This window comes from Gouania willdenowi, chromosome 15 (assembly GCF_900634775.1).
Source record: "Gouania willdenowi chromosome 15, fGouWil2.1, whole genome shotgun sequence".
NCBI classification, from domain to species: Eukaryota; Metazoa; Chordata; class Actinopteri; order Blenniiformes; family Gobiesocidae; genus Gouania; species Gouania willdenowi.
Genome location: NC_041058.1, coordinates 33793767 through 33821634, shown reverse-complemented (window position 1 = coordinate 33821634; position 27868 = coordinate 33793767). Strand labels below are relative to the sequence as shown.

General features: G+C 37.2%; 1 protein-coding gene across 1 annotated transcript; it reads right to left on the bottom strand.

The window, feature by feature from the left end:
- Positions 1-280: 280 nt before the first annotated feature.
- Positions 281-27868, bottom strand: ctu2 (cytosolic thiouridylase subunit 2 homolog (S. pombe)). Its single transcript, XM_028469475.1, has 17 exons — positions 27809-27868; positions 27610-27711; positions 24119-24193; positions 23910-23988; positions 23772-23831; positions 20005-20065; positions 19809-19918; positions 19466-19698; positions 16934-17069; positions 14532-14663; positions 9810-9901; positions 9606-9727; positions 7489-7572; positions 4119-4200; positions 1785-1851; positions 581-639; positions 281-504 (listed from the first exon to the last, which is right to left on the bottom strand). The coding sequence occupies exons 2-17, from the start codon at positions 27663-27665 to the stop codon at positions 438-440; spliced, it is 1515 nt and encodes a 504-aa protein (XP_028325276.1). The 5' UTR covers positions 27666-27711; positions 27809-27868; the 3' UTR covers positions 281-437.

Genomic DNA, 27868 nt, shown 5'->3' with positions numbered 1-27868 from the left:
GACTGTCACACTCAAAGTGTGAGGCTTGGCAGCGCTGATAGAACTGTAACATGGTTCCCTAGTTTTGCGTTTAATTATAATTGACAATTTTAAAGAATTTTCATGCCAATTACAAAGTAAATTAACTAAAATCAATTACAATTATGAAAGCAAAATATATTTTTGAACTACAGTTATAATTACACCATAATTGTAATTAATCATCAATTACATGATTACAATTATAATTGACCCCAACCCTGTCAGGCGCTGCTTTGACAAACACGTTAATGATACCAAATCCTTTTAAAAGAAAGTATTTTATTAAAAACCATTTTCCTTCCAAAATAAAACAAAAGACATCAACAAAGTGATGAATGAAATAAGCAGAGCAGATGTTTCTAATGATAAATACTTGTGAGGCTGATTGGAACTCATTTAATAAATGTGGGATTCCTCTAATCATCATCATCATCGTCGTCGTCCTCCAGCAGGAAGTCATGGATCTGCTCTTTCATCTGAATCCTGCACAAACAAACGTCAGTTCCCATGAAGTCTTACGATCAAACATGTTTATTAGAGTGTGATAATAATCACTGACCTCCTGTGTCTGAGCTGAGCCTCTGACTGGATGTAGAGAGGAAGACTCTTTACTGACGACTGGAGGAACAAACATATGTTACAGGTTGGTTTCAATCTAATAATCACATTTAGATTCAGTTTAATGTAAAATATCAGTGAATAAAAGTCTAATAAAGCAGTGGTTCTCAACCCTGGGGTCGTGAAACACTGGGAAGGGGTCGCCAGATGCCTTCAAGAAATTAAGAACACCACTGAGCCAATTTTTGTTTATTTTTACCATTTTTCTGCAACTCTACCAAACTCACCATATTTTAACCTATTTTCATCACTTTTTCTTGCCATATTTTTTTGCTCCTTTTAATGTATTTTTGCTACGTTACTCCTATTTCTGACACTTCTACATCACATTTCAATGCCCTTTCTGCACAATTTTTTTGACTTTCAAGACATGTTCAGCACTTATAAACCCTTCCACCTAATGTCACATATGTTGACCCATTATTGTCACTTTTAACCTCTTTTCACCATATTTCATGCTTATTTTTGCCAATTTACCCACATTCATGATTTGTCATGCCCATTATTTGCCAGTTTAAACTAATTGTTCCAATATTGACACTTCAAACCCATTTTACCACTTTTTCTGTCCGTTTTTGGTCACTCTAATTTGCAACTTTTAACCGTGTGTAAATCACCATCTAATTCTCAGTCCCTCCAAATACACAAATACAATGAAACTGCACATTTTCCCCCACTGTTTCCTGATGATTATATCACATGATAGCAGTCATTTTTAATCTTAAATTGTATATATATAATACTCTCACTTTTACATTTACAATTACACTTTTTTTTTTAATTTTTAGATTGAATACTAAAGACACAAATGTATTATCCATAATATGGCCCAAATACAAAAAAGTTGACTTCAATCTAAAATAAATTGACTTCAATTAAAAAAAAAAAAAAAAAAAAAACCTTTTCAATCAAAGAAAAAAAAAGTGTTCAAATGCAATTATTTGGGTCTCAAATATTTTTTTTGCATTTTAAAATTTTGTTTTTTGATTGAATAATAAAGGCACAAATCTACCTCCATATAATTGTAAAAAAAATGCTGGTCACCATGATCGTAATTGAATTGTAATTAAACATGGATAACTGAAAACGTAATTGTAATTGAAAAATGTAATGTGGATCTGTGCTGTGGATTTTTTTTTACTTACCATCTCTTTAACAGTACGTTGACAGCTGTAACACAACAGAGCCCTGAAATCAGTCACTGCAGCATCTCTGAAAGATGGAGGAAGTGTGAGATTCATGTTTCATCATGTACACACACTGTAAATACTGAGCAGTTTCATCATGTACACACACTGTAAATACTGAGCAGTTTCATCATGTACACACACTGTAAATACTGAGCAGTTTCATCATGTACACACACTGTAAATACTGAGCAGTTTCATCATGTACACACACTGTAAATACTGAGCAGTTTCATCATGTACACACACTGTAAATACTGAGCAGTTTCATCATGTACACACACTGTAAATACTGAGCAGTTTCATCATGTACACACACTGTAAATACTGAGCAGTTTCATCATGTACACACACTGTAAATACTGAGCACATCTGAAGGCTCAGAGAGGAACTAACCCTCAGGTTTTCACTGTAAATTATGTTAAAATGCCTCGATTATGGGCGTGGCTCCTGGAGCAGTTCAAGAGATCCTCCTGTTTTTACAAATGTGGGCTAAAACCTATAAAATGTTCTTATTAGTAGATATATGTCTGACAAAACTTATTATTATGAACCATATTCATGTTATTACCTTTTAAAATGTGACTACAGTTTTAGAGCCTGTGTTCCTCCATCTTGAAATCATGTGACTGATGATGTCACACGGCCCCACTGCCTGTAAACATCCCATTGTTTTTTATTGGAGTGAAACATTCAGCCTGATTTTTAGATCATTTAGCAGATTTTTCAGTCAAAATAACAACTTGCGCTGCTTTTGAAAAGTTAAAGATGTTGATGTAAATCTCTTTTGTTTACAGAAAGAAAATAAAAAGAGTTGTGACCTGAAAAATGATCTGTGACCAGGGGTGGACAGGCCATCTGGCATACCAGGCATTGCCCCGGTGGGCCAGTCTGTTCCGCAAGTTTTTTTTTTTTTTTTTTTCAAGAGTGAGTGGAAGCAAACATGGTAACAGGTGGCCAAAGTGGTCCAAAAGTGGTAAAAATGTGGAAAGAGTGTAAAGTGACTAAAATGGGCCAAAAGCAGTCAAGAATGGCCAAAAATGGGCAAATAAAGAAGAATAAAGTGTATTTAATGGCAAAGGGTAGCTTAACTAGACAAAATGTGGCAAACAATAGTGAAAAGGGGCAAAATGTGGCAAATAACAGTGGAAAAATGGTAAAAATGTGGGTGAAAAAAAGGCCAAATATAGGGAGAAAAGGAAACAAACAAGTGTTATTTATTGGGCAAAACTTAGCTTATTTGGGTGAAAAATGTCCCAAAAACATCAAGAAAGGACAAAAATTGGATAAACATAGTGTCAAAATCAACCTGCAAAAATGGACAAAAAGGAAGCTAAAGTCTGAAAAAAGTGTCAGAATGTTTTGAAAAGGGGCAAAAATGGGACAAAGTAAAGAGGTAAAAAAGTTTTCTGGGGGAATGATTATTAAAATTAAGACATAAAAAGCCACATGTTGAGCATCACTGACTTAATAATGGCTTCTACATAACATGCAGATAACGTAGTGGGCTGGTCTGGACAGAAAATGCAATCCACCCACGTCTGTGACTGCAGGGGGCGACAGTTCCAACTCTGCGGTTTGGTAGTAGACAATGAAGCAGAGAAGAAGAGCTCTCCTAGGGGACCTTTACTCTCCCTTAAACAGTGCGCTGACACGCTCTGGTGGCTGAAGTTTAGAGAGTAAATCATGGACTGTTGAAGACACACAAACTCTGAGGATAGAAGCACTTTTGGGTGAAAGTCCTTCAACAGTCTGTGATTTACTGGCCAATGTCAGCCACCAGAGCACATCAGCGCACTGTTTAAGGGAGAGTAAAGGTCCCTTGGGAGAGCTCTTCTTCTCTGCTTCATTGTCTACTACCAAACCTCAGAGTTGGACCTGCCGCCCCTGTAGTCACAGAATTTTTATCATCTTTCTGTAAACAAAAGTTGGTTACATCAACATCTTTAACTTTTCCTGATTATTTAGAGAAAAAAAAGCAGAAACAATGGCATGTTTACAGGCAGTGGGGCCGTGTGACATCATCAATCACATGATTTAAAGATGAAGGAACACAAGCTCTAAAACTGTGAAATAGTTAATAAAATGAATATGGTTCATAATAATGTGTTTTGTTTGACACAGATCTACTAATCAGTACATTTCAGGACACATTTGTAAAAACAGTGGAGGATCCATTTAAGACACGCCCACTCTCTAACAGCAGCCCTCGCCTCATGTTTAACACCCCGTGATCAACGAACAAGCTCCCGGTGCACATCTGGACACATGAGGAAGAAGGTAAACACTGACTGATCAGAGGAACAACAGCGACCGTCGTTTGTTTCTCTCCCACAGTCTGAGGACGAACACGGAGCCACGGACGCTGATCGCTCTGCAAAAATAACACGACATCAACACCACGGATTGTTACATTTCAACAATGATCATTTAATAAACATCCTGTGTCCCTGATCACGTTATTTAAAGCTACTGGAGACTATCATTAATCACCATAATAGAGACACAGTGAAGGCCTCACAGATCTAGAAATAATCAATATCAATCATTGGCTCAAAAAGAAAAATGAGGAAACATTTTGGTTTGATCTCCATTGTGTAAATTTAGATTCAGTTTTAGTCCAAATATTTTGACTAAATTACAACTTAGTTTTAGTCAAAATTCAGTCATTAGAACTATTTCAGTTGTAGTCTAGTTTTATTCGACTAAATGACATAAAGCCAGGGTCACAATTACATTTTCAATTGCAACTCAATTACGTTAACAGTGACCACCATTATTTCCAATTGCAATATTTTTTGTATGCTCAATATTACAATTACGTTCTCAATTACTAAAGTTCAATTACAATTATTGAGCCTGAAATAAATAACCTAATAAAAGTGAACCTTCCTCTTGTGTTAGCATCTCTAATGATAACTGATGCTAAATCAGCTGTAAAATAAACTAAAAGCAAATATCTATCATTTAATTTCTTTTCTATCTATTGTTACCTCGTTAAGCTTCATAATCAATAAAAATATAGGTTTTAATATGTTTGAATTTTTGTGTCTGTAGACCCCTAGATTTACCAAAGACCAGTAACTCTGGTCTTTGGAGAGAGCAGACGTGTTTTCCTTTGCTCCGATAACACGACCTTGGCTACAGCTGAACAGCCTGAACAGCCTGAAAAACTGGGCCCAAGACTGAAGGAAAATGGTGAAAAAACCGCAGGGAGGCCCTTCAGAACCCAATTCGGGTTTGGAAGAGGTCAAGGAGATGATACGCGAGGGTCTACAAAACCTATCTGCCGAGATAAAGTCGTTGGAAAAGACCCTGGAAAACTCACTGGAAAGACTACAAAGCGAAACAAAGGTACTGAAAGAAAAGAATGAAAGAAATGCTGAAGAGATAAAAATGTTGAACGCGAGGGTTGAACAGCTGGAACAAAAGGAAAGAGAGAAAGATGTCATCATCACAGGCCTAAAGATAAAACCCAGGAGTGACGAAGAAACAAAATCGATTGAACAACAGGTCATTGACTTCCTGAAGTCGAAGGACATTGTCCTGAACCCTGACAACATCAACTCCTGCCATCTCCTGCCAAAGAAAAGTGATAACAGAGCTGTAAAAATAACCTTCACGAATATAAAATTCAAAGGAGAAATAATCAAGCAAAGAAATAAACTCAAGGGAACGAAGGTGTACATCAATGAAAACCTGACGAAACAAAATGCAAGCATTGCATGGAAAGCACGCCAAATAAAAAAAGAAGGAAAGATTATGAAGACGTGGTCAAAAAACTGCAGGATTTACATCCAGGAAGAAGAGGACGGAAAACCAGTTCTCATCAAAACGATGGACAACTTGGGAAAATACGAAGGATCCACCTAAACAACAACATTACTGATGGTAATCATGGATATGGACCCAGATCTATATAAACACTGGAAACAAAACTCAGACTGTGATTATTTTACGGAGACCGAATTAAATGTGAAACCAAGAGTAAAAAAGGTCTGTCATTTATTCATTTCAATTGCTAGGTGGTGTGGTGATTAAGGATTACATTAAATTTAAATTCAAAGTGTTTATTGTCATATGTGCAGTTAGAAACACGATTTTTTTTATATACAATGAAATTACTACCTTGCTTATGAACTAAGATATAATAATGTGTTTATACACGTTAAATCTAACAGTGGAAAATACAACACTGCCAATAGAACTAACAACAGCAGTTAGAAACACGCTTATGAACTAAGATATATTACATTAAAATACTACTTTGCTTGTGAACTGGGATGTGGTGATGTGTTTATACAAGTTGGATCGGATCCCATCATCAGACAGTGGAAAATACAACACTGCCAATAGAACTAACAGCAGCTGGATTACCCTTGATGTAGAGACAAAACAAGGTGACATTGTGGATGAAAAGGGAAGAACCTTCCAAACACCTTCGAAAGAGGAACTATTCTTGAACTGGAGGAATGCTAACAACGTCTGGCAGGGAACAAGGCCAACACAAACAAAGATAGAGAGGACAACACTGACTACAGATGGACGTTCAGAAGAAATCAAGAATGTTTTGACCAGAGAGACATGTAAACCCATGTAAATCTGCGATGGTAAAACAGGGGACGGGACCCGGATAAGCAAACTGCTTCTCTCGTCTCCTTTTTCGGCATGTACAAAAAATGTAAAAAAAAAAAAAAAAAAAAGTGAATGTAACCATGTCGGAAATAAACTGAATAAATAAAAATAAAATAAATATATTTTAAAAAAATCCTAAATATCCTGGTTTTCTCCATGAAATCAGAATGAAATAAAACACTTCAATGCACCCCTCTCCAGGACTACACACACACACGCACACGCGCACACACACACACACACATTTTTCATATAGCATCGTACAAAAGCACCCATTTTGAAATAGTTTTTAAATAATGATGCATTAGCTATTGAATTTCAATTTGCAGACAAATTTATTAAAAGGGACGCTATTAAGGGCGCTGGGCTTCGAATCCGAGGGTTGCTGGTTCGAATCTCACCTGGGCCATCACTGTAGGATGTTGAGCAAGTCCCTTAATCCCTAACTGCTCCCAAGGTGCCGCAAAAATGGCTGCTCACTGCTCCTCAGGGACGGGTAAATGGACAAATTTCATATCTGTAGTAACATACAGTATATGACCAATCATCTTTCATCTTAAAAAGCGACGTACAACACAAGATGTTAAAGTTAAGGGACTCACTTAACGTCCCATAGTAATAGTGAAGGTGGGATATTAAACATTTAAATAAAATACGCTACTTTTCCAAAAGAAGTAAAATTATTCCATGACTTTTCAAGACTGGAAAACCATGTTTTCAAATTCCATAATTTTTCCAGGAATTTCATGACCGTGGGAACCCTGTATATATATAATAATCATCTCCAGCAGCTTTGATTCTCTCCTAATGCTTATCTATTTTGGAAGCTTTTATTTTGTTAAACAAAACCAAGAATGTATACGATCACAGTTTTATTTCAATGTGATGATGACAGATTGAATGTATTTAATCGCTCATGCTGCATGTTCTGAGTGAAGGCTTTCAAGCTAACACACATATGCTATGCTAGCAGTCATTCCATAATTAACATTGCTCATGTTAGAACTGATGGTGGAGTTTAGCGTACGTTGGTTTGGTGTGGGAGCGTCATGAAGCTTTAGGACGGAGAGCTCCTCTGAAATCAGTGTGGCCTGGAAGGCTGAGGCCTTTTCTGGAGAAACACAGCATTAAACAAGAGAAGAAGAAACAGTGACACATTAAACAGTTTCATATCATTAAATCAGGTAAAACTACGAAGATTCGTTTTGCTCATTCGTGTAAAGACCAGCCTTTTTTTTTTTTTGCATTTTTTAAATATTTAACCACATTCACAATTTCTTATTTCCATTATTTGCCTGTTTACAGTTTTTCTCAATTGCTAAAACACTAAACCCTATTGTCTGAACCAAATGCTCAGTTGCCTGAACCCACTGATTGAAACAATCACTCTTTTGGCAAAACCATAAACACTTTTCACCTGTTTAGACACAACTTACCAACACATTTTCATTGTGATGCACCCGTGCTGCATAATGGTGAGCACAGGTGACAAAAGTCAAACACAATTAAAGCACAGGTGTCACCACTTGAACACAACAACTCAAAACTGATCACACTTGTGGCTAATGATGTAAGGGAAGAGCAGTGGTTTGTGAGGCCCTACAATGGATAGAAATCTGAGAGGAAGAGTTGGTGTGAGAGGAGGGCGAGGTGTTCAGTGAAGACAAAGAACAGTAATATCTGATGAAATCAGAGCTACTGTGATTGACCATGTTCTTGTCCATGGTATGAGCATGAGGGAGGCTGGACAAAGGGTACAACCAAACATCAGTAGATTCACTGTGTCCACCATAATCCGAAGATTTAGAGACGAGAACAGGTAATTACCTTTTTTTTGACATTATAGTACAGTATGTAAATGTTGACAGCAATTACTGTATGACATACTATAGCGCTGGTAAGTCCCGCCCATCCGTAAAACCCCACTGGACCTCTAGATCGAAAAACGTCAATCTGGCAAGCCTGGATACGGCATGCCAGGGGTTTTTTCCCCCGTTGCCTGGCCAGACAAAATGTGGCCTGTGATGTGGATGACGTCCTGTGGCCTGACCCAGTACGGAGACATGATGCTGTGGCTGAGTAATGCACTGTATTTGTATATTTTTGTACTTTTTTACATGGGCTTACTGTACACAAGTGGCAAACGCATAAGATACGTGTAAATGCATAAGATTTCTGTTTTCTCTTTTTGTACAAGTGCTATGCACAGGTTCTTTGTTTTGCAACATGCATTTAGCCTACAGTGAATAAACATGTATTTCTCCAGTTTCATGTCCTGAGCATTGTTTTCTATTTTTCTACGTAGTGTTTAGTGACTGTTCAGTAGTGTTTTTAATTCTGATTGATTTGGGGCATGATTTGACAACACAGTTCAGTTTTGAGCACAGATTGAACTGTTCTGAGGTGAAAGTTTGGTTTTGCAAGAAGAGTCTGACGTTTTGTGAATGGAGCTTGGAAATTGTGTTTTGTGTTCACAGTTTAGAGAAAAGGAGAGCAGGTTTCAACAAATGTGTCTTAGCAATTGAGAAAAACTGTAAACTAATTGTTCCTACTTTTCAAATTACATTACCACCACATCCACCCCACAAATTTCTGACACTTTTAACTCTTTTTACCACTTTTTCTCTCTCCATTTTTATCCACTCAAATTTGCAACTTTTAACCAATTTCTGTGATTTTTAAAATCTCATTTCACCTTTTTCACTATTTTTAACCCATTTTATTTCTGATCAAAACAAGGATTCACGTCTTTAAAATATATATTTTTACATACTATGGCCCAAATAACAATAAACGTTCCTGGATAACAGTGGATATTATTCAGATGAATAAATACAATAGACCATCATTTTACTGACTTTATGGATGGACCCCAAAAATCTCTCCCCTTTATTCCCCCTTATAGATGGTCCTGTCTCCTCATGACTGTTCTATAATGTTCATGTCTGTGTTCAACTTTTAACCAAATTCTGTGGTTTTAAAAATCCCATTTCACCACCTTATCAAATGGATGTAATTACATTTGGACTAAAACTAGGTTGTACTTTAGTCCAAAGACTATGCCTAAAACTAAATCCAAATTCACCATTGGTCAGGAGTTCAAATCTATTAGATTTTGCAAAACAGAAGAAGTTTGTGACTCGCCAGCTGAAGCGTCCATGGTGCACATGCACAGCAGACACGCGTCCCCATGCTGGTCGGGGGGCGTGTCCCGGTTCTGGTTGGGGGGCGTGTTCCTATGCGTTGTCTGCAGCTTCTCACTCGTCCTACAGAACACAAACAGAGAGTTGGTTCTGTTGAAACATTGAAGCTCTCCGTGTAAATACTACATGTGTTTCACTGTCTGACCTGTAGATGGTGCTGACTGTCGACGGGAAATTCACTTGTAGTTTAGTCACAAAACTCTCCGTAAGTCTCTGGATACTGGCCTTGTCACCAGCCTAGAGTGGGAAGAACAAAGGATCTGATTGGACGGTTTCTGAATTAAAAACCTGAACGTGTCTCAGTATCAACCTTCAGATACGTTAACAGGGGCCCCTTGTGTTTTTCCTCCCCCAGCGTAGGGGGCTTTTCTGTTTTTTCCTTTTTTTAAATCGGTACCGTCATAATAATTGTCATAACTCAGAAACACATACATCAGCCGCACCATCTATTTAATACAGACGATTTGCTGAGACGATCCCGTCGAGGGCTGAAACAATTCATCGAGTTCCTCGAGTAACTCGATTACAAAAATTCCTCGAGGTAAAAATTGTGCCTCAAATCATCGTTACATTCCTATGACGCGTACTATACGCGCAGGGACCGCACACCACTAGCGTCATCAATGCGTGACAAACATTCTGCATTTAGTTGGCGCCATGGCGGAGAAGTAAGCGACAGAGAACGTCTAAAGTCTATGATCATTTCATCCTCAAAAATGAAGAAAACAAGGTGCAATCATGTGTTTACTGCAAACAATACGCATCATACCACAGCAGTACAACTTCAATGATTCAGCATCTGAACCTAAAACATCCACATGCTGTTTCAGCAAGTGTAGCTGAAACAAGGTAATGTAGCGCTAATTTAGACCTGGGCTGATAATCAATCAATAAATAAATTATACGGGACGATAAATGAAAATGAACGAGGTTTTCCAGCCTCGTTATATTGACATATGCATGTGTATTTGGCTGCGTGCCTGTCGGCTGCAGAGGTTAGCGTTAGCAACGGATATAAAACAGCAGATTACTCAGTCAGTTCTAATAATTCATCAGTGAACCTGCAGCGTAAATACTGTAAAATAATACACGACCACCAGTCAATCTTAGATGTAGGTAAATCAAACAGTTATAGTCCGGTTGATGTGGCAACTCTAGCTTCGGATTGCTACAGCGGCTAAACCCAGCGGTCTATATTGCAGCGGAGCCTCATACCAGCGGAGCAGATGTAAGTGGTGTGATCGACAGCATGCATATACACAAAAACCAGGGTAGACACTCTTTAAATCCTTAAAAAGTTAAGGTATCAAATTTAATGTAGCCAAATGTAAGGCCTTTAAAGCTTTACATTTGAGAAAAAGGGCATTAAATTAGAGAAATTGTAGCATTAAATATTGTGGTACGTGTCAGTGCCTGTGCTCTAAAGTGTTGTGGATTTTAAACACTGTCTCTGATCATCGCTGTGACAATTCTAACAATGTCAGCAGCACAATATTTTGATATAGAATATATCCTCACCCGAGGACTCCTGCAGCCCTTTAGCTGCCCCCGATGTTGCCTATGTGTATCCTCCTCTTTATCGATACTGCTTATCAATTCGATTCCTTATCGATTCTTATTGGGTGAGGGAATTAAATAATAAAAATCAATTTGTTTGCTTTAACTTTATTATATTATCTTCGTCTCTTTAATTTCCTGCAGGTATATCAGCTCTATTTTAATCCACCAGGTATAGATTGTTTTCACTGGATAATAATATATACAATATATGACACTGGGCTACTTGGCTACAAACATTTCAGAATATTTACAGTGCTCCTTTTGAACTTGAAAAACTTGATCCAAAACTAAAACTAAAGACATAAAATAAACAATTACTCAGTAGAACATATTAACCAAAAGTACAGCTGCACTTATTGTTATGTATTTAAACAGTAAAGCTTTAGTTTAACCTTTGTTTACATTTCTACAAAAGGACCTTCAGAGACGCCGTCCCTGATGTTACATGTGATGTCATCAGCTGTGTGTGTGTGTGTGTGTGTGTGTGTGTGTGTGTGTGTGTGTGTGTGTGTGTGTGTGTGTGTGTGTGTGTGAGAGAATGTGTGAAAGAGCAAACTAAGGACAACGATCAGCACCAGTCTGCCTTCCATGTCTGATTACTAGTTATGAGGACATAAACTGGTGACGAGGTGTGTGTTCTTGTGGAAGTTTGTTGTTTTCTGAAGAAAAATCTCTGCAAGAAGCAACTATTTTTGTGCAGTTTGCCTTGTCAGGAAAGATACGAGATTGTTCTGGACTGTTGTGTCTCCAGCTGTGGAGAACACCCTTTCAGATGGTGTTGAGGATGCTTGAACAAAGAAATATTTCTCAGCTAAAGCTGACACCATTGGCAATGTGTCCCTCTTCATTCACCACCAGAGGGTGGCGCTGTCTTTGGTTGGGATGGGAGGAAGGCTTCTATACATAGTTCCCGCAGGCCAGGTGACCTCCCCGGAGATGCCATCTTTGAGGGCAAGCTTAGAGGCACGCTTGTATAGTTTACCTGCTTCGCTGCATTCTACTCCACAAAAGATGGTTAAATGTCTTACAAAACCAACACAAATGGCCGGTAAACCACCCAAAAAGCGGTACAGAGATGGTGTACATAAACAAACGAGACACAGATACAACAGCAAGACGGAACGCATCAGTATCGATCGGTACGAAGTTTGTCAAACCAAAATACCGCTGACCACAAATACCTTCCTGCTATAACATACATAGACATTCTAAACTATTTGGTTTGTTCTAAAAGTGCTTATACTATGGATCACTGGAGGTGAATGGTTGGTGAATGGGAAAGTGTTTGTGACAGGCAAGGTATGCAAAACTATTCAAGTAAACAAGGCAATTTATATCATGGATTTCAATAGGAGGGGAGGAGGGGGGACCCCGGCGGGCACCGCAGCTGGGGAGATCCGCAAGAAGGGCCCGGCACGCGTCCAGGGTTGCCCGTCCGCTCTGACCCCAGAACTAGGGGGGCGACGATGGCAGCGAGGCCAGGGAGTAGGGGGGAACACGGCGAGGCGGACCAAGCACCAGGTCTTGGTGGTGGGGAGAGGAGGGCGCCGGGTGCTCCTCCAGCGAGCCCAGCACCGCTTTGCACCCAAGCCCGACCGACCCAGCCAATCCTTATCCCGAAGTTACGGATCTGACTTGCCGACTTCCCTTAATAAAAAAATCCACGTTTAACTGAACTATTGCGACAATTAGTGCGCCATTAACCCAACATGAAACTACCATATTGTGCTCTTTTGGCTGTGAACAGAGGCTAAACTTATTTTAACTGCCCACAGCAATGGCGTTGGGTCGGGAAATGCCCGTATGTTGTGAGGTCATGTGGGAACTGTGTATACAGTTTGACTACTTCATCCACTCCTTGGACTATGTAGAGCCCTTAACAGAATCACAGACGGAATCGACCAATGAAAAGGAAATGTACTGTTGAACGCGGAAATGGACAGAATCGGGGGGAACTGCTGTCACTGTAACGTTTTTTAAGGGAAAATGTTTACGGGGATTGCTCATTAGGTGCACCGCCCATCCCCCTCCCGTCCTGACCGCTTCAAACATGCTTAAACCACCCGAAAAACACCCTCTAAACTGCCAAAAATCTATGCAAATCATCACTAACTCCTAAATACTGAGCCACCCATGCCTGTTTAACTTTACGGTGTCTGTGAATCTTCGTCCAATTCTCAGAGCGGTGCTGCGTGAAAACATGTGATGTCATCACGTATTTGCAACAAGGAACCGATAAGCAGAATTGACAGGCAAACAAACAATTCCTAGGAATTGGATTAGTGGGAACCGGTCCTCAGAATAAAAACGGTTTTCGATTCCCATCTCTAATCTTCACCTTCACCAATTCAATAAATAACTATTGTATTCACTTTTACCTACAAATTCACGGAAATACTTGGATTTCCCATGCACCCTGAATGCATTACGGAGAACACAATACTTAAAATTTAAGTAACTGCCAATATTTGGAATTATTTTTTTTCAGCCTTAATTTTATTCACAAAATGGCATCTTTAATCATTTTGCGATTTGTGAGTAAAATTACTGTAATGACATCATATTGGCTGAAAAAAATTAACTTTTGACAAAAGCGTCAGACACGGTGAAGAAAGAAGAGGGATTAAAAAAGACCAAATAACAGTGGATTTTCTGTGAACGGTCACATTTACAGACCTTAGAGTCACTGTTAGCTTAACAATAAACAGAAAGAGATTTGTTACTTTTATAATAAGTGCTGACTAGGCACTGGGAGTGAGGTCCAAGGCCAAGACAGACTGACCTGATAATAATGTATCATGTTTTTCTGCAGTCAGTGTCTTCTCCTCGTCCTTCTCTCTCTGCTCTGTTTCAGGTGTCGTGAAGCTGATGATGTCACTTCCTGATCTGTGGTTCACAGCTCAACTAGTCTGAAACACTCTGATGTTCTATCTCTCTATCCTGTTCTGTTAGTCCTTCTGTCCACTAACCACAACCAGTCTACGCAGATGGCTGCCACCTCTGAACCTGCTTCTAATGGAGATTTATTCCTGTTAAAAGGGAGTTGTTTCTTCCCACTGTCACTAAACACTTGTTCATGTGGATCTTGTTGGGTTTTTTCTTCCTTATTATGAATTTTATATTTTGATAAGCTCATTGAGATGACTGTTGTAATTTGTGCTATACAAATAAAGTTGAATTTAATTGAATTAGTTTAAATTGTGTTATATGTTATTTTCTAGGAAACATCTGCACAATACACAGCTCTATGTGTCGAGAACAGAAGTAGATGATGGGATCTGAACTATGTGGACCATCTTGTTCTTACCTTGGTGTCCAAAGTGGGCGTGGCAACAGACGACACATTGAACAGATGATTGTAGAAAGCTATTTCTTTAGCTGTGTAGTCCCTCATTGGTCTCACTGTGATGATGTCACCATATCTGGAGTCTGAAAACCCCTGTCAACATAAAATACTGTTACAATTTAAACTTTTAGAAACACAGTGTAAATATACAGGCTAATGTTCTAACGTGCATGCGCGCACACACACTATGGGGGGTGGATCGCTTCTAAATTCATGCACACCAATCCAACGAACGCGTAAACGAACGCATACCCTGTGTCTGCACATCTGATCTACATTTTCCATAGACTTACAATAAGTACATGGGCACAATGCACAAGTCACGTCTGCATGTGTGCTTGCAGGCGCTTTAAAGCGCATATACATGAAAGCATATTCACACATATGCCACACCTGGATGTGCACCTATAAATATGTCAGTCACACGTGGCGTGAGTGAAGCTATAGCAATCAGGTGACCTTCACTATGTAGCACCATCTATGTGACATGTAAACACTGAGAAAAAACTATTAGGAGCTTACGCGTACAGGCAGATATGTAATTGTGTGTATATGAGTGTTGAGTGTATAAAGGACCACCATTTAGTCCGGTGTGTTAGTGTCACTACACCCGTCCATAGAGTGGTAGTGACTGTAGTGTTACGCTCTGAGTCAGATCGTTGCTGTGATTGGACAGGATACAACACTCACACACACTTATTGACGTGCACACGTGTATACGGCTCCACACAAGCGCCTAATATTTTTTTCTGAGTGTTTACATGTCACGTAGACGGTGATCAATAGTGAAGGTCACCTGATCGCTATAGCTTCACTCACGCCACACCTGCCACTACAGCTAACTACTTAAATTAGGTAAGTTTAGTGTACGTTAGGAAGGCAGGTACATGTGTGATGGACTGGTGCACATGAATTTAAGAAGCGATCCACCCCACCAACACATACACAACCACACACACACTCCATTCTAATGAGCTGTAAATTCTATCAATTCAAATAGTAGCAAGAAAAACTATATATATTTATATGCAAGGTGTCATTTATTCAGAAATTAGATCTCCTGACATGTTTCGACTGCCAACCGCCAGTCTTCCTCAGAGGCATCTAGTGATTGCTTTGATGTATCCCTACAAGTTCTCGCATAAGGAAAGCATCAAAGCGTCTGATGAAAGCGATCAGTAGATGCCAAAATCTTACATATTATCTAAAAAAAAAAAGGCAAAAAACTTGCTGGAATTATAGCTATATATAGTAGGGCTGCACCATGTGCAATTTTCTGGCTGATCACTTATTTTTAAAAAGTCTGACCTGCTGATTCTGATTTTGGCCAATCCAGATTTTTTTTCTAACTGACATTAAACACCTTGAAAGTTCCAATCTTATTTTACTGTAAAACACTGAACAATACCTGTGAAACAATACAAACGTGTTGTTTAATTTGCACATGAGGTTATCTCAAATATAAATGAAAAGTCCAAAATACTAAATTATATCACTTCCTTTATTCTTTAATTTTTCACATATTAAAAACAAACTAAACGTGTTCAACAGGTTTCACTGCAGACCTGTTTGATTAAAATAAAGTGCACAGTAGTATTTGATGTACATGATAAAATAATAATGTACAAGACAATAAAAAGCACCAATAAAGTGTCCTGAGTTTTAGGTTTCCTTGTAGTGCAACAGCTACAAGATAAAAGTCAAACATTCTACGAAATGAATAAAGTGCAGTATGTGTAACATTTTCAAAAGTCTGTATGTAATGAGTAGAATGAACATGGCACAGGTTCGTTGTTCTCTTATTTCAGTTACATGTTCATTAGTGGCAGTAATGCTTTAGCTTTAGCATTAGCTTGATAGTTAGCTTCAAATGCTGCATACTCAGCAGTGTGGTGGTTTCTTAAATTATAAATGAGGTAATGTTTTGTTTGCAGCTCCACCATCACTTATTTCTGCTTTACATGAAATAAAAATGTGTAAAACTGCTGACCTATCGACATGCTAGGCTAACCGTGCTGAGAGTGACTGTTGTTGTTATCCTGTGTAGCAGACGCATGCACATGACCTGGTGGGCGGGGCTGTCAGTCAGTGGATGACTTTAAGACCTTTGTTGAGGTGGAAAAGACTGGTTTCATATGCAAGAATCGGCCAATCTCGATCCACCAAAATCAAAAAAATTGGTACCAGTTGATCAGTGCATCCTTAATATACAGTATATATTTAATATATCATTATATCATATAGTCATTTATAAAACAAAGGAGGCTTGTGAGACACTTCACTTCACTGTCGACATTTCTGAAAAACATTCAGAGCAATTTAGCAAAGAAAAGAAAAGGTGTGAGAGCAACACATGTACGCACCGTGTCCTGAGCCACCTGAGCTCCTCGACCCAATGATATACTGGTGAGAAGCTTCACTGCCAGTCTGGTACAACTGTCTCCCATCATCAGTTTGCTGTAACCTTCAGTTCGAGCTTTGTGCACAAGGAGATGCTGTCTGAACATAGAAAAAGATGTTTGACCTAAATGTTCCTTTTTAAAATATTTAAAGGGATCCTCCACTGTTTTTACAAGTTTGGGCTAAAATTTTTAAAATGCACTTATTAGATAAAAAAAAATCGATATCTAACAAAACACATTATTTTGCACCATATTGGTTTTATTTCTAATTATAAATGGGACTACCTTACAGTTTTAGAGCCTTGTTTTCTATTAGACTGAAACTGATTCTGATTCCATTATTAAAACTGCTTATTGATTCGATTCCTTATCGATTCCTTATCGATTCGATTCCTTATTGATTGTCATTGCATGAGGGAATGAAATAATACAAATGGATTTGTTTGCTTTAACTCTTTATTATATTATCTTTATCTCTTTAATTTCCTGCAGGGATATCAGCTCTCTTTTAATCCACCAGGTATAGATTGTTTTCACTGGATAGTAGTATATACAAAAGCGCTATATATAACTGATAAATTATTATTATTACAACATATAATTTTGGCTACAAACATTTGAGAATATTTACAGTGCTCCTTTTGAACTTGAACAACTTGATCCAAAACTAATTCAGACACAAAACAAATAATTCTTCTGTAAAAAAAGAACATATTAACCAAAAGTACAGCTGCACTTATAGTTATGTATTTAAACAGTAAAGCTTTAGTTCAGCCTTTGTTTACATTTCTATGAATGGACCTTCAGAGACGCCGTCCCCGTTGTTACATGTGACCTGATCAGCTGTGTGCGTTTGTGTGCGTGTGAAAGAGCAAACTAATGACAAAGATCAGTACCAGTCCATCTCCCGTGTCTGATTACTTGTTATGAGGACATAAATTGGTGACGAGGTGTGTGTTCTTGAAGTTTGTTGTTTTCGGGAATAAAAATCCGTGCAAGAAGCAACTTTAGCGCAAGTGTACAGAACCAGGAAGTGACTAGCGTAGCAACAGAGACGCTACAAACACAGCACGGAGGACAGCACAGCTGCAGGTAGAGGAGGTGAATAGCAAACAACTATATGGTGGGAGGAGCTTCACTTGGTGCTAGCATAAACACAATATACAGGACCTGGAGGAGTATTTGTGATGTAAGACGAACCAATAAAAGTAATCAACAGACAAGCAAACAAACGATTCCTAGGAATTGGATTACTGGAAACAGGTGACATGGTCTCAGTTTACATCGTACTGAGATTGTATATGCACAATACCGAAAAAAAGGTTTTTGCTAAAACTTTGTTATTAATTTTTGTTTCCAAAGTCAATGGACATGTGTTTTATTTGTTTATTGGATTATGTTAGGGTTAGGGTTATAATCTCAGTACAGAGGTAAACTCAGACCGTGACACTGATTCTCAGAAAGAACCGGTTTTCCATTCCCATCCCTACCCAATATTGTCACTTTTAACCTCTTTTCACCATATTTCATGCTTATTCTTCCAATTTAACCACATTCATGATTTGTCATGCCCATTATTTGCCGGTTTAAACAAATCGTTCCAATATTGACACTTTGAACCCTTTTTACCACCTTTTCTGTCCGTTTTTGTCCACTCTATTTTCAAACTTTTAACCAATTTCTGTGGTTTTTAAAATCCCATTTTACCATCTTTTCCCCCATTTTTGGTCACTTTTAACCCATTTTTATTTCTGATTAAAACAAGAATTTACATTTTTAATATGACTATATACTGTGGCCCAAATAATATTAATAGTTCCTGGATAACAGTGGATATTATTCAGATGAATAAATAAATGTGGTTATCACAGATTCATAGAACAATAAACCATCATTTTACTGACTTTATGGATGGACCCCAAAAATCTCTCTCCTTTATTCCCCCTTATAGATGGTCCTGTCTCCACATGACTGTTCTTCAATGTTCATGTCTGTGTTCAACCACCTTCAGCTACAGTGGGGGTCCCCACTCTCTGGAACCTTTATTTTGGGGGTCACAGATTTCTTTCAAGTCACAACTGTTTTTATTCTCTTTCTGTAAACAAAAGAGGTTCACATCAACATCTTTAACTTTTCCTGATTATTTAGAGCAACTAAAAGCAGCACAAGTTGTCATTTTGACTGAAAAAGTTGCTAAATTTTCTAGAAATCTCCTAAATGATCTATAAATCAGGCTGAATGCTTCACTCCAATAGAAAACAATGGAATGTTTACAGGCAGTGGGTCATGTGACATCATCAATCACATGATTATAAGATGGAGGAACGCAGGCTCTAAAATTGTAAAGCAGCCCCATTTTTAAAAGGCAAAGAAACCAATATAGTGCAAAAATAATGTGTTTATTTAGACATAGCTCTAGTAATAAGGACATTTAGAAGAATTTAGACCACATTAGTAAAAACTGTGGAGGATCCTTGTGTGTTTTTCTCTGACCTTAAGGTGCTGAGCAGCTCGTCTCTGGCTGTGAGAGTCTGAGCAGAGCTGAGCACACGTTGTAGAGCGAGTGTGTGCGACGTTTCAACAGAGGCCATGTTTTCCTGCTCTGCTGATGTCACACACACGCTGCTGTCGCTCTGCAGGAAGTGATGCACGGCTGCTTTGTAGGTGTCGCTTGGCCTGTGTGAAGGAGGCATGGCCACCAGGACTGAAGTGGGAAGATCCAAGACCTTCAAAACACATCAGAAACATTACACACACACATATATATATATAATATTTAGCTTTCTAAATAGGATCAAAGACATTTTTCTGATAAATATTTGTGATATTGACTGACCTGTTCTAGAGGAACGATGTAAAAGGGGAATCCTGTGTCCTTAAACACCGTCTGCAGCAGGGTCACAGTCTTCTGTCTTTCTTCCATAGACAGACCTACAGCGCCACCCTCTGGGAAAAAACACAACATCATTCGCTGTGCTAAAAATAGATGTTATTTAGTTATTTAAACAGGTGAAACATTTTCTTTTCCTCACCGTCGATGTACACGATGCCTGGTGTGAATCTCAACTTCTTGTGCGCTTTTTGACTCAAACCCTGAAAAATACCAGCACGTTTAAATTGACCTTGATCTGTAGAGCTGCAACTAACGATCATTTTCATATTCGATTAATCGGTCAATAAATTAATCAGAATTTTTTTTTAAACAGTTTATCTATAAAGCACATTTAAACGCTGCTTAAGCTGATTAAACTGTCTACAGTTAGCGCTAGGCTACTGTCTACAGTTAGCAGTAGGCTACTGTCTACAGTTAGCAGTAAGCTACTGTCTCCAGTTAGCGCTAGGCTACTGTCTACAGTTAGCAGTAGGCTACTGTCTACAGTTAGCAGTAAGCTACTGTCTACAGTTAGCGCTAGGCTACTGTCTACAGTTAGCGCTAGGCTACTGTCTACAGTTAGCGCTAGGCTACTGTCTACAGTTAGCGCTAGGCTACTGTCTACAGTTAGCGCGAGGCTACTGTCTACAGTTAGCGCTAGGCTACTATCTATTTCCTTACGTACAAAGTCCTCCATGATCTGGCAACATGGTTTGTTGAATAGATGAGAAGATTTCACATTTTACATTTAAAACTGATTAGGCCTGCAACAACGAATCAATAAAATCAACTATTAAAAGTGTTGGCAACAAATTTCATCATTAATTTGTTGCGTTGTGCGATTTATGTCACTGACCATAAGCAGAGCTGTTTGCTTCACCTACAGAGTTTTTGTGCACGCACAAGTGTTTGTGTGTGTGCGTACACGAGTGTTTGTGTGTGTGCACCACGAGTGTTTGTGTGTGTGCGCGTACACGAGTGTTTGTGTGCACACTTGCGTGAGAGACATTTATTTCAGTTTAATCAGCTTAAGCAGGGTTTAAATGTGCTTTATAAATAAACTATGTTTTTAAAAAAAAATCTGATTAATCGATTAATTTATTGACCGATTCATCGATTATGAACATAATCGTTAGTAGCAGCTCTACAGATGATTATGTGTTATTACTGTAAAGTGTAATATCACCATCAGCACCTATAGAGGATGTATTTACAATAATTATCTTTATTCTTTTCATTGAAGGCAGCATTTCTACACTTAAAAAATTTAACGTAATGTGAAAGTAATCCAAGTAATCAGATTACAGTACTTAGATTGAGTAATGTAAAGGATTACATTACAAATTACATTTTTGGGCATGTAATCTATAACTGATTACATTTTGAAAGTAACCTACCAAACACTGAGTATAAAGTAACGTTATGGGACGTTATAAAGTAATACGTTACTTCATAACGCGTTATAACGTTTAAAATAATATTACAAAGTAATACGTTACTTCATAACACATTATAACGTATAAAGTAATGTTATAAAGTAATACGTTACTTCATAACGCGTTATAACGTTTAAAGTAATGTTACAAAGTAATACGTTACTTCATAACACATTATAACGTATAAAGTAATGTTATAAAGTAATACGTTACTTCATAACACGTTATAACGTATAAAGTAATGTTATAAAGTAATACGCTACTTCATAACACATTATAACGTATAAAGTAATGTTATAAAGTAATACGTTACTTCATAACACATTATAACATATAAAGTAATGTTATAAAGCCATACGTTACTTCATAATGCGTTATAACGTATAAAGTAATGTTATAAAGCCATACGTTACTTCATAATGCGTTATAACGTATAAAGTAATGTTATAAAGTAATACGTTTCTTCATAACGCATTATAACGTATAAAGTAATGTTATAAAGTAATACGTTACTTCATAATGCGTTATAACATATAAAGTAATGTTATAAAGCCATACGTTACTTCATAATGCGTTATAACGTATAAAGTAATGTTATAAAGTAATACGTTTCTTCATAATGCATTATAACGTATAAAGTAATGTTATAAAGTAATAAGTTACTTCATAGCGCGTTATAACGTATAAAGTAATGTTATAAAGTAATACGTTACTTCATAACACATTATAATGTATAAAGTAATGTTATAAAGTAATACGTTACTTCATAACACATTATAACTATAAAGTAATACGTTACTTCATAATGCGTTATAACGTATAAAGTAATGTTATAAAGTAATACGTTACTTCATAGCGCGTTATAACGTATAAAGTAATGTTATAAAGTAATACGTTACTTCATAACACATTATAACGTATAAAGTAATGTTATAAAGTAATACGTTACTTCATAACACATTATAACTATAAAGTAATACGTTACTTCATAATGCGTTATAACGTATAAAGTAATGTTATAAAGAAATACGTTACTTCATAACGCGTTATAACGTATAAAGTAATGTTATAAAGTAATACGTTACTTCATAACGCGTTATAACGTATAAAGTAATGTTATAAAGTAATACGTTACTTCATAACACGTTATAACGTATAAAGTAATGTTATAAAGTAATACGTTACTTCATAACACATTATAACTATAAAGTAATACGTTACTTCATAATGCGTTATAACATATAAAGTAATGTTATAAAGTAATACGTTACTTCATAACACATTATAACTATAAAGTAATACGTTACTTCATAACACGTTATAACGTATAAAGTATTGTTATAAAGTAATACGTTACTTCATAACGTGTTATAACGTATAACGTAATGTTATAAAGTAATACGTTACTTCATAACGTGTTATAACGTATAAAGTAATGTTATAAAGTAATACGTTACTTCATAACACGTTATAACGTATAAAGTATTGTTATAAAGTAATACATTACTTCATAACGCATTATAAAGTAGAAAGTGTCTAAAGATATGTGAAATGTAGCCATAGCCCCCGGGACTAATAATACGTTTCTGGACCTTTTCTACATATCATATTTTCATGGTGTTAGGATAGCCGAGTGGTCTAAGGCGCCACGCTCTAGGATTCCTCCTTCCGCTAACGTGGGTTCAAATCCCACTTTTGACATATACATTTTTTCATTTTAACATATTTAACACGGTAAATTCCACATTTAAGAATACATATCCGACAAAAATAAACATTTTAGGATATTTTCTGGGTTAGGGATCGAACTAAAATAAAAGGGTTAGCGGGGTAGCTAGAAATAAATAATGAAAACTGACGAAACTTTAAGTCACGTGGTGCACGTATCATATATGACCTAAACTGGCCAGTGAGGGGCGCTGCGTATGCATAAAAAGTAACGCATTATAAAGTGTAAAGTAACGTCATGGGATGTTATGAAGAATACGTTACTTCATAATGCTTTATAAAGTAATGAGTTATAAAGTATAAAGTAAAGTTATAAACATTATAAGACATTATAAAGTAATACATTAATTTATAATTATAAGTGTAATTGAAAAAAATTGGTTGCTATTATTGTTATTGTGTTCAGATAATTGACTAATTGTAATTAACATAGAATTTCAATAAATCTGTCAATTACAATTGAATTAAACAAATACCTGGGGAACCATGTTACAGTTCTGTGTCTTACACATACGCAACTAATAATTATTAAAATATGTTTCATATAAACCAGTCCCATTACCTGTCACTTCTCTTTAGGATTATTTTACCATTTAAAAAAAAATGTTATTCAAGGGAAATAGTGACAGAAAAAAGGCTCAGACATCCACACCAAAAATATTAATTTTACATCTTTTTTTAAATTGATGTATGAGGCACTAAATGTATTCCATGGATCCTCATCCAGCCAAAGTCTGATCCTTCTTAAAATAAACAGACAAACCTCTTGAACGAGTGCGAGCATTGAAGAGGACGACGGGCCTCCAGACACAGCCAGCAGCACCTACAACCAGAGGAAGGACATCACTCATACTCACGCCTTAAAGTGTAAAAATGTATAAACATAAAGCATCAGCTCAACCTTCTCTCCAGGGAACACCAGTCTGGTTTTACCCAACATGGCTCTGAACTTGTGAGTGAAAAACTCCTTAAAGCAGATTCTGCATCAGTAAAAGACACAAACACTCAATGTTTAGTTTTAGTAGAAAATGACATTTTACAAAATCAAAACTGTTTTATTGTAATTAGAAAATAATATAAAAAGCAGAAGTGATATTGATTCCATCTCACCTGCAGTAAGCATCTCCCACTCTAACTACCACAGCTGCACAGGCCTCTTTGCATTTCACACAACTAGTAGAAGCTCTGTTTAGAGGCAAGAGAGTTATACAGTGAAGAAAATAAGTATTTGAACACCCTGCTATTTTGCAAGTTCTCCCACTTAGAAATCATGGAGGGGTCTGGAATTTTCATGGAAGGTGCATGTCCACTGTATGAGAGATAACCTAAAAAGAAAAATCCAGAAATCACAATCTATGATTTTTTAACAATGTATTCGTGTGATACAGCTGAAAATAAGTATTTGAACACCTGTCTATCAGCTAGAATTCTGACCCTCAAAGACCTGTTAGTCCGCCTTTAAAAGTCCTCCTCCACTCCACTGTATTATCCTGAATCAGATGCACCTGTGTGAGGTCGTTAGCTGCATAAAGACACCTGTCCACCCCATACAATCAGTAAGACCCAAACAGTCAGCATGGCTAAGAGCAAAGAGCTGTCCAAAGACACCAGAGACTAAATTGTACAACTCCACAAGGCTGGAAAGGGCTACGGAGAAATTGCAAAGCAGCTTGGTGAAAAAAGGTCCACTGTTGGAGCAATCATTAGAAAATGGAAAAAGCTAAACATGACGGACAATCTCAATCGGAGTGAAGCCCCATGCAAGATATCACCTCGTGGGGTCTCAATGATGCTAAGAAAGGTGAGGAATCAGCCCAGGACTACACGGCAGGACATGGTCAATGACCTGAAAAGAGCTGGGACCACTGTTTCCATGGTCACTGTTGGTAATACACTAAGACGTCATGGTTTGAAATCATGCATGGCACGGAAGGTTCCCCTGCTTAAACCAGCACATGTTAAGGCCCGTCTTAAGTTTGCCAATGACCATTTGTATGATCCAGAGGAGTCATGGGAGAAAGTTTTGTGGTCAGATGAGACCAAGATTGACCTTTTTGGTCATAATTCCACTATGCGTGTTTGGAGGAAGAAGAATGATGCGTACCATCCCAAGAACACCATCCCTACTGTGAAGCATGGGGGTGGTAGCATCATGCTTTGGGGGTGTTTTTCTGCTCATGGGACAGGACGACTGTACTGTATTAAGGAGAGGATGGCTGCAGCCATGTATTGTGAGATATTGGCCAAAAACCTCCTTCCCTCAGTCAGATCATTGAAGATGAGTCGTGGCTGGATCTTCCAACATGACAATGACCCAAAGCACACAGCCAGGAAAACCAAGGAGTGGCTTCGTAAGAAGCATATCAAGGTTCTGGAGTGGCCTAGCCAGTCTCCAGACCTAAATCCAATTGAAAATCTTTGGAGGGAGCTGAAAGTCCGTGTTACTCAGCGACAGCCCAGAAAGCTGACTGATCTAGAGAAGATCTGTGTGGAGGAGTGGGCCAAAATCCCTCCTGCAGTCTGTGCAAACCTGGTGAAGAACTACAGGAAACGTTTGACCTCTGTAATTGCAAACAAAGGCTACTCTACCAAATATTAACGTTGGTGTTCAAATACTTATTTTCAGCTGTATCACACGAATAAATTGTTAAAAAATCATAGATTGTGATTTCTGGATTTTTCTTTTTAGGTTATCTCTCATACAGTGGACATGCACCTTCCATGAAAATTCCAGACCCCTCCATGATTTCTAAGTGGGAGAACTTGCAAAATAACAGGGTGTTCAAATACTTATTTTCTTCACTGTACATATTATTAAAAATAATGTCATATTATTACAAGTAGAACGTAATAATTCTATCAGAACAAACAAAGTCATTATTTCATCACAAATAAATCATAATTTTAAGAGAAATAAATTAAATCTACAGTCACATCAACAGTGAAAAGTTTTATTTCATCTGTTCTGTACCACATTATCATCAGCATCACAACATGGTATAGAATATGTGATCAAATGTGTTTATTATGGAAGAGGAACAACACACTGCTGTATCTGCTGTCAATGTTAAACCCCTTTAAAAAAGCCTATTTTAATTATAATTAGTGGCCTAGATTACCTAAAGTTAAAGAAACACATTTCAACATCTTAATACGTTCCTTCTGCAACAACGTAGAACACTTATTTTTTCTATGTCCTGTCTCTCAATCCTTTTGGTCAATTATTAATAATTGAATTTCACTAAAAATAACTGATGTTCCGAACTTTGAATTACAACATATTGTTTATTATGTGAACAATTTGTATTCTTCCAATTTTAGATACTTATCAATATTATTTGATTACTGGGGAAATATTCATATAACTAGCCATTGTTTAAAGTGAAAAAGAAAATAATCTTTATTTTCATTAAATGTACGGTACCCCTTTTTGTTCTTTGCTTTTGAAGAAGTTAGAAGTTAAGTTTATTATCCTCGTCGAGTTTGTATTTTTCAAAATTTTCAATAATAATAATAATAATAATGGTGTTTTTTCCTTCATTGAAGGGGGTAATATCTGTCATTTATTCTAATATTTATAAACTCTGTGCAAACTCTTCTTTAAATAGTCTTAAAACTGTTACGGATTTGGGACAGAATATTTTAGATGACACTTGAGAGGGAATTTTGCAGAGGGTTCACATCATATCTATTTGTGCTAAACAGTTTTACTCAGTGTAGGATTTTACATCAAGCTCACTACACTAAAGTGAGGCTGTACAGAATATTTAATACAGTCTCCTCTCTCTGTGATAGGTGCAAACATATATACATACGTTCTAGCACTGCCCCTCTTTGAGCACATATTGATCTTTGTTGTATTATCCAAGGTCACAGGGAAAACTATACTTCCAGATACTTTGACTGCTCTTTTTGGTGTGTTGCCACCTACACTTTGTCTTTCCTTTAACCAGAAGGACCTGATAGAGGTCTTGTGCCTGCTGGCCAGGAGGCTGATTCTGCTGAGATGCAAATATCCAGCCCCACCAACACATGTACTGGATTAAAGAGGTGTTTTATTTCCTTAAACTGGAAAAAATCAGGTTAAACCTGTCTGGATCTGAGAAGTCCTTTGCAAAAACTTGGAACCCTTTTTTTTTCATGTCAAGAGCACAAAATGTCATCTTGATCTTGACTGAGAAACCATCTTGAAAAAAAATGTGTTTTACTTACTTTTTATTGTTGTTAATCTTGTATTGTATTTTTATTTTATTATTATTATTATTATTATTATTATTATTATTATTTTAAGGGGACGTGTGCCAGGGGAGGGGTACAGTGGTGAGTAGTGATGAGTTTAATTGTTTGTATATGTAAAAAAAAAAAAAAAAAGGATTGTGTCTAAAAAATGTAAGAGATAAAACTTGTTTGACTCACTAAAAAATATATATATATAAACAATAACAACAATAATAATAAAGAATCTTTACTTCCGGTATGCAGCGCTTTTTTCTCAGATAATTACAACTTTACTCCCGTAATAATACGACTTCATTCAGTAACAATGCAAGTTTATGAACATAATATTACAACTTCACATGTGACACATAAACAGGCCGTACCTGGGCGCGTCGTGGCGCGTGATGTGGTCGTGGTATTCCTCGTCCACTTGGCACATGATGACCGGAAGTGGTTGACACGGTCAGCTTCAAGAACAAACTGAGCTGATAAAAAGAAACAAAACCAATATAATAGAAACACACGTGTACGCATTCACATCAACACAGTAAACATGTGACATCTAAGGTAAACACTACACACTTTTCGGCAGTGACGTCGTCTTCATCTTCTTCTTTTTCTTGTTTTACGACAGTTGGCCTC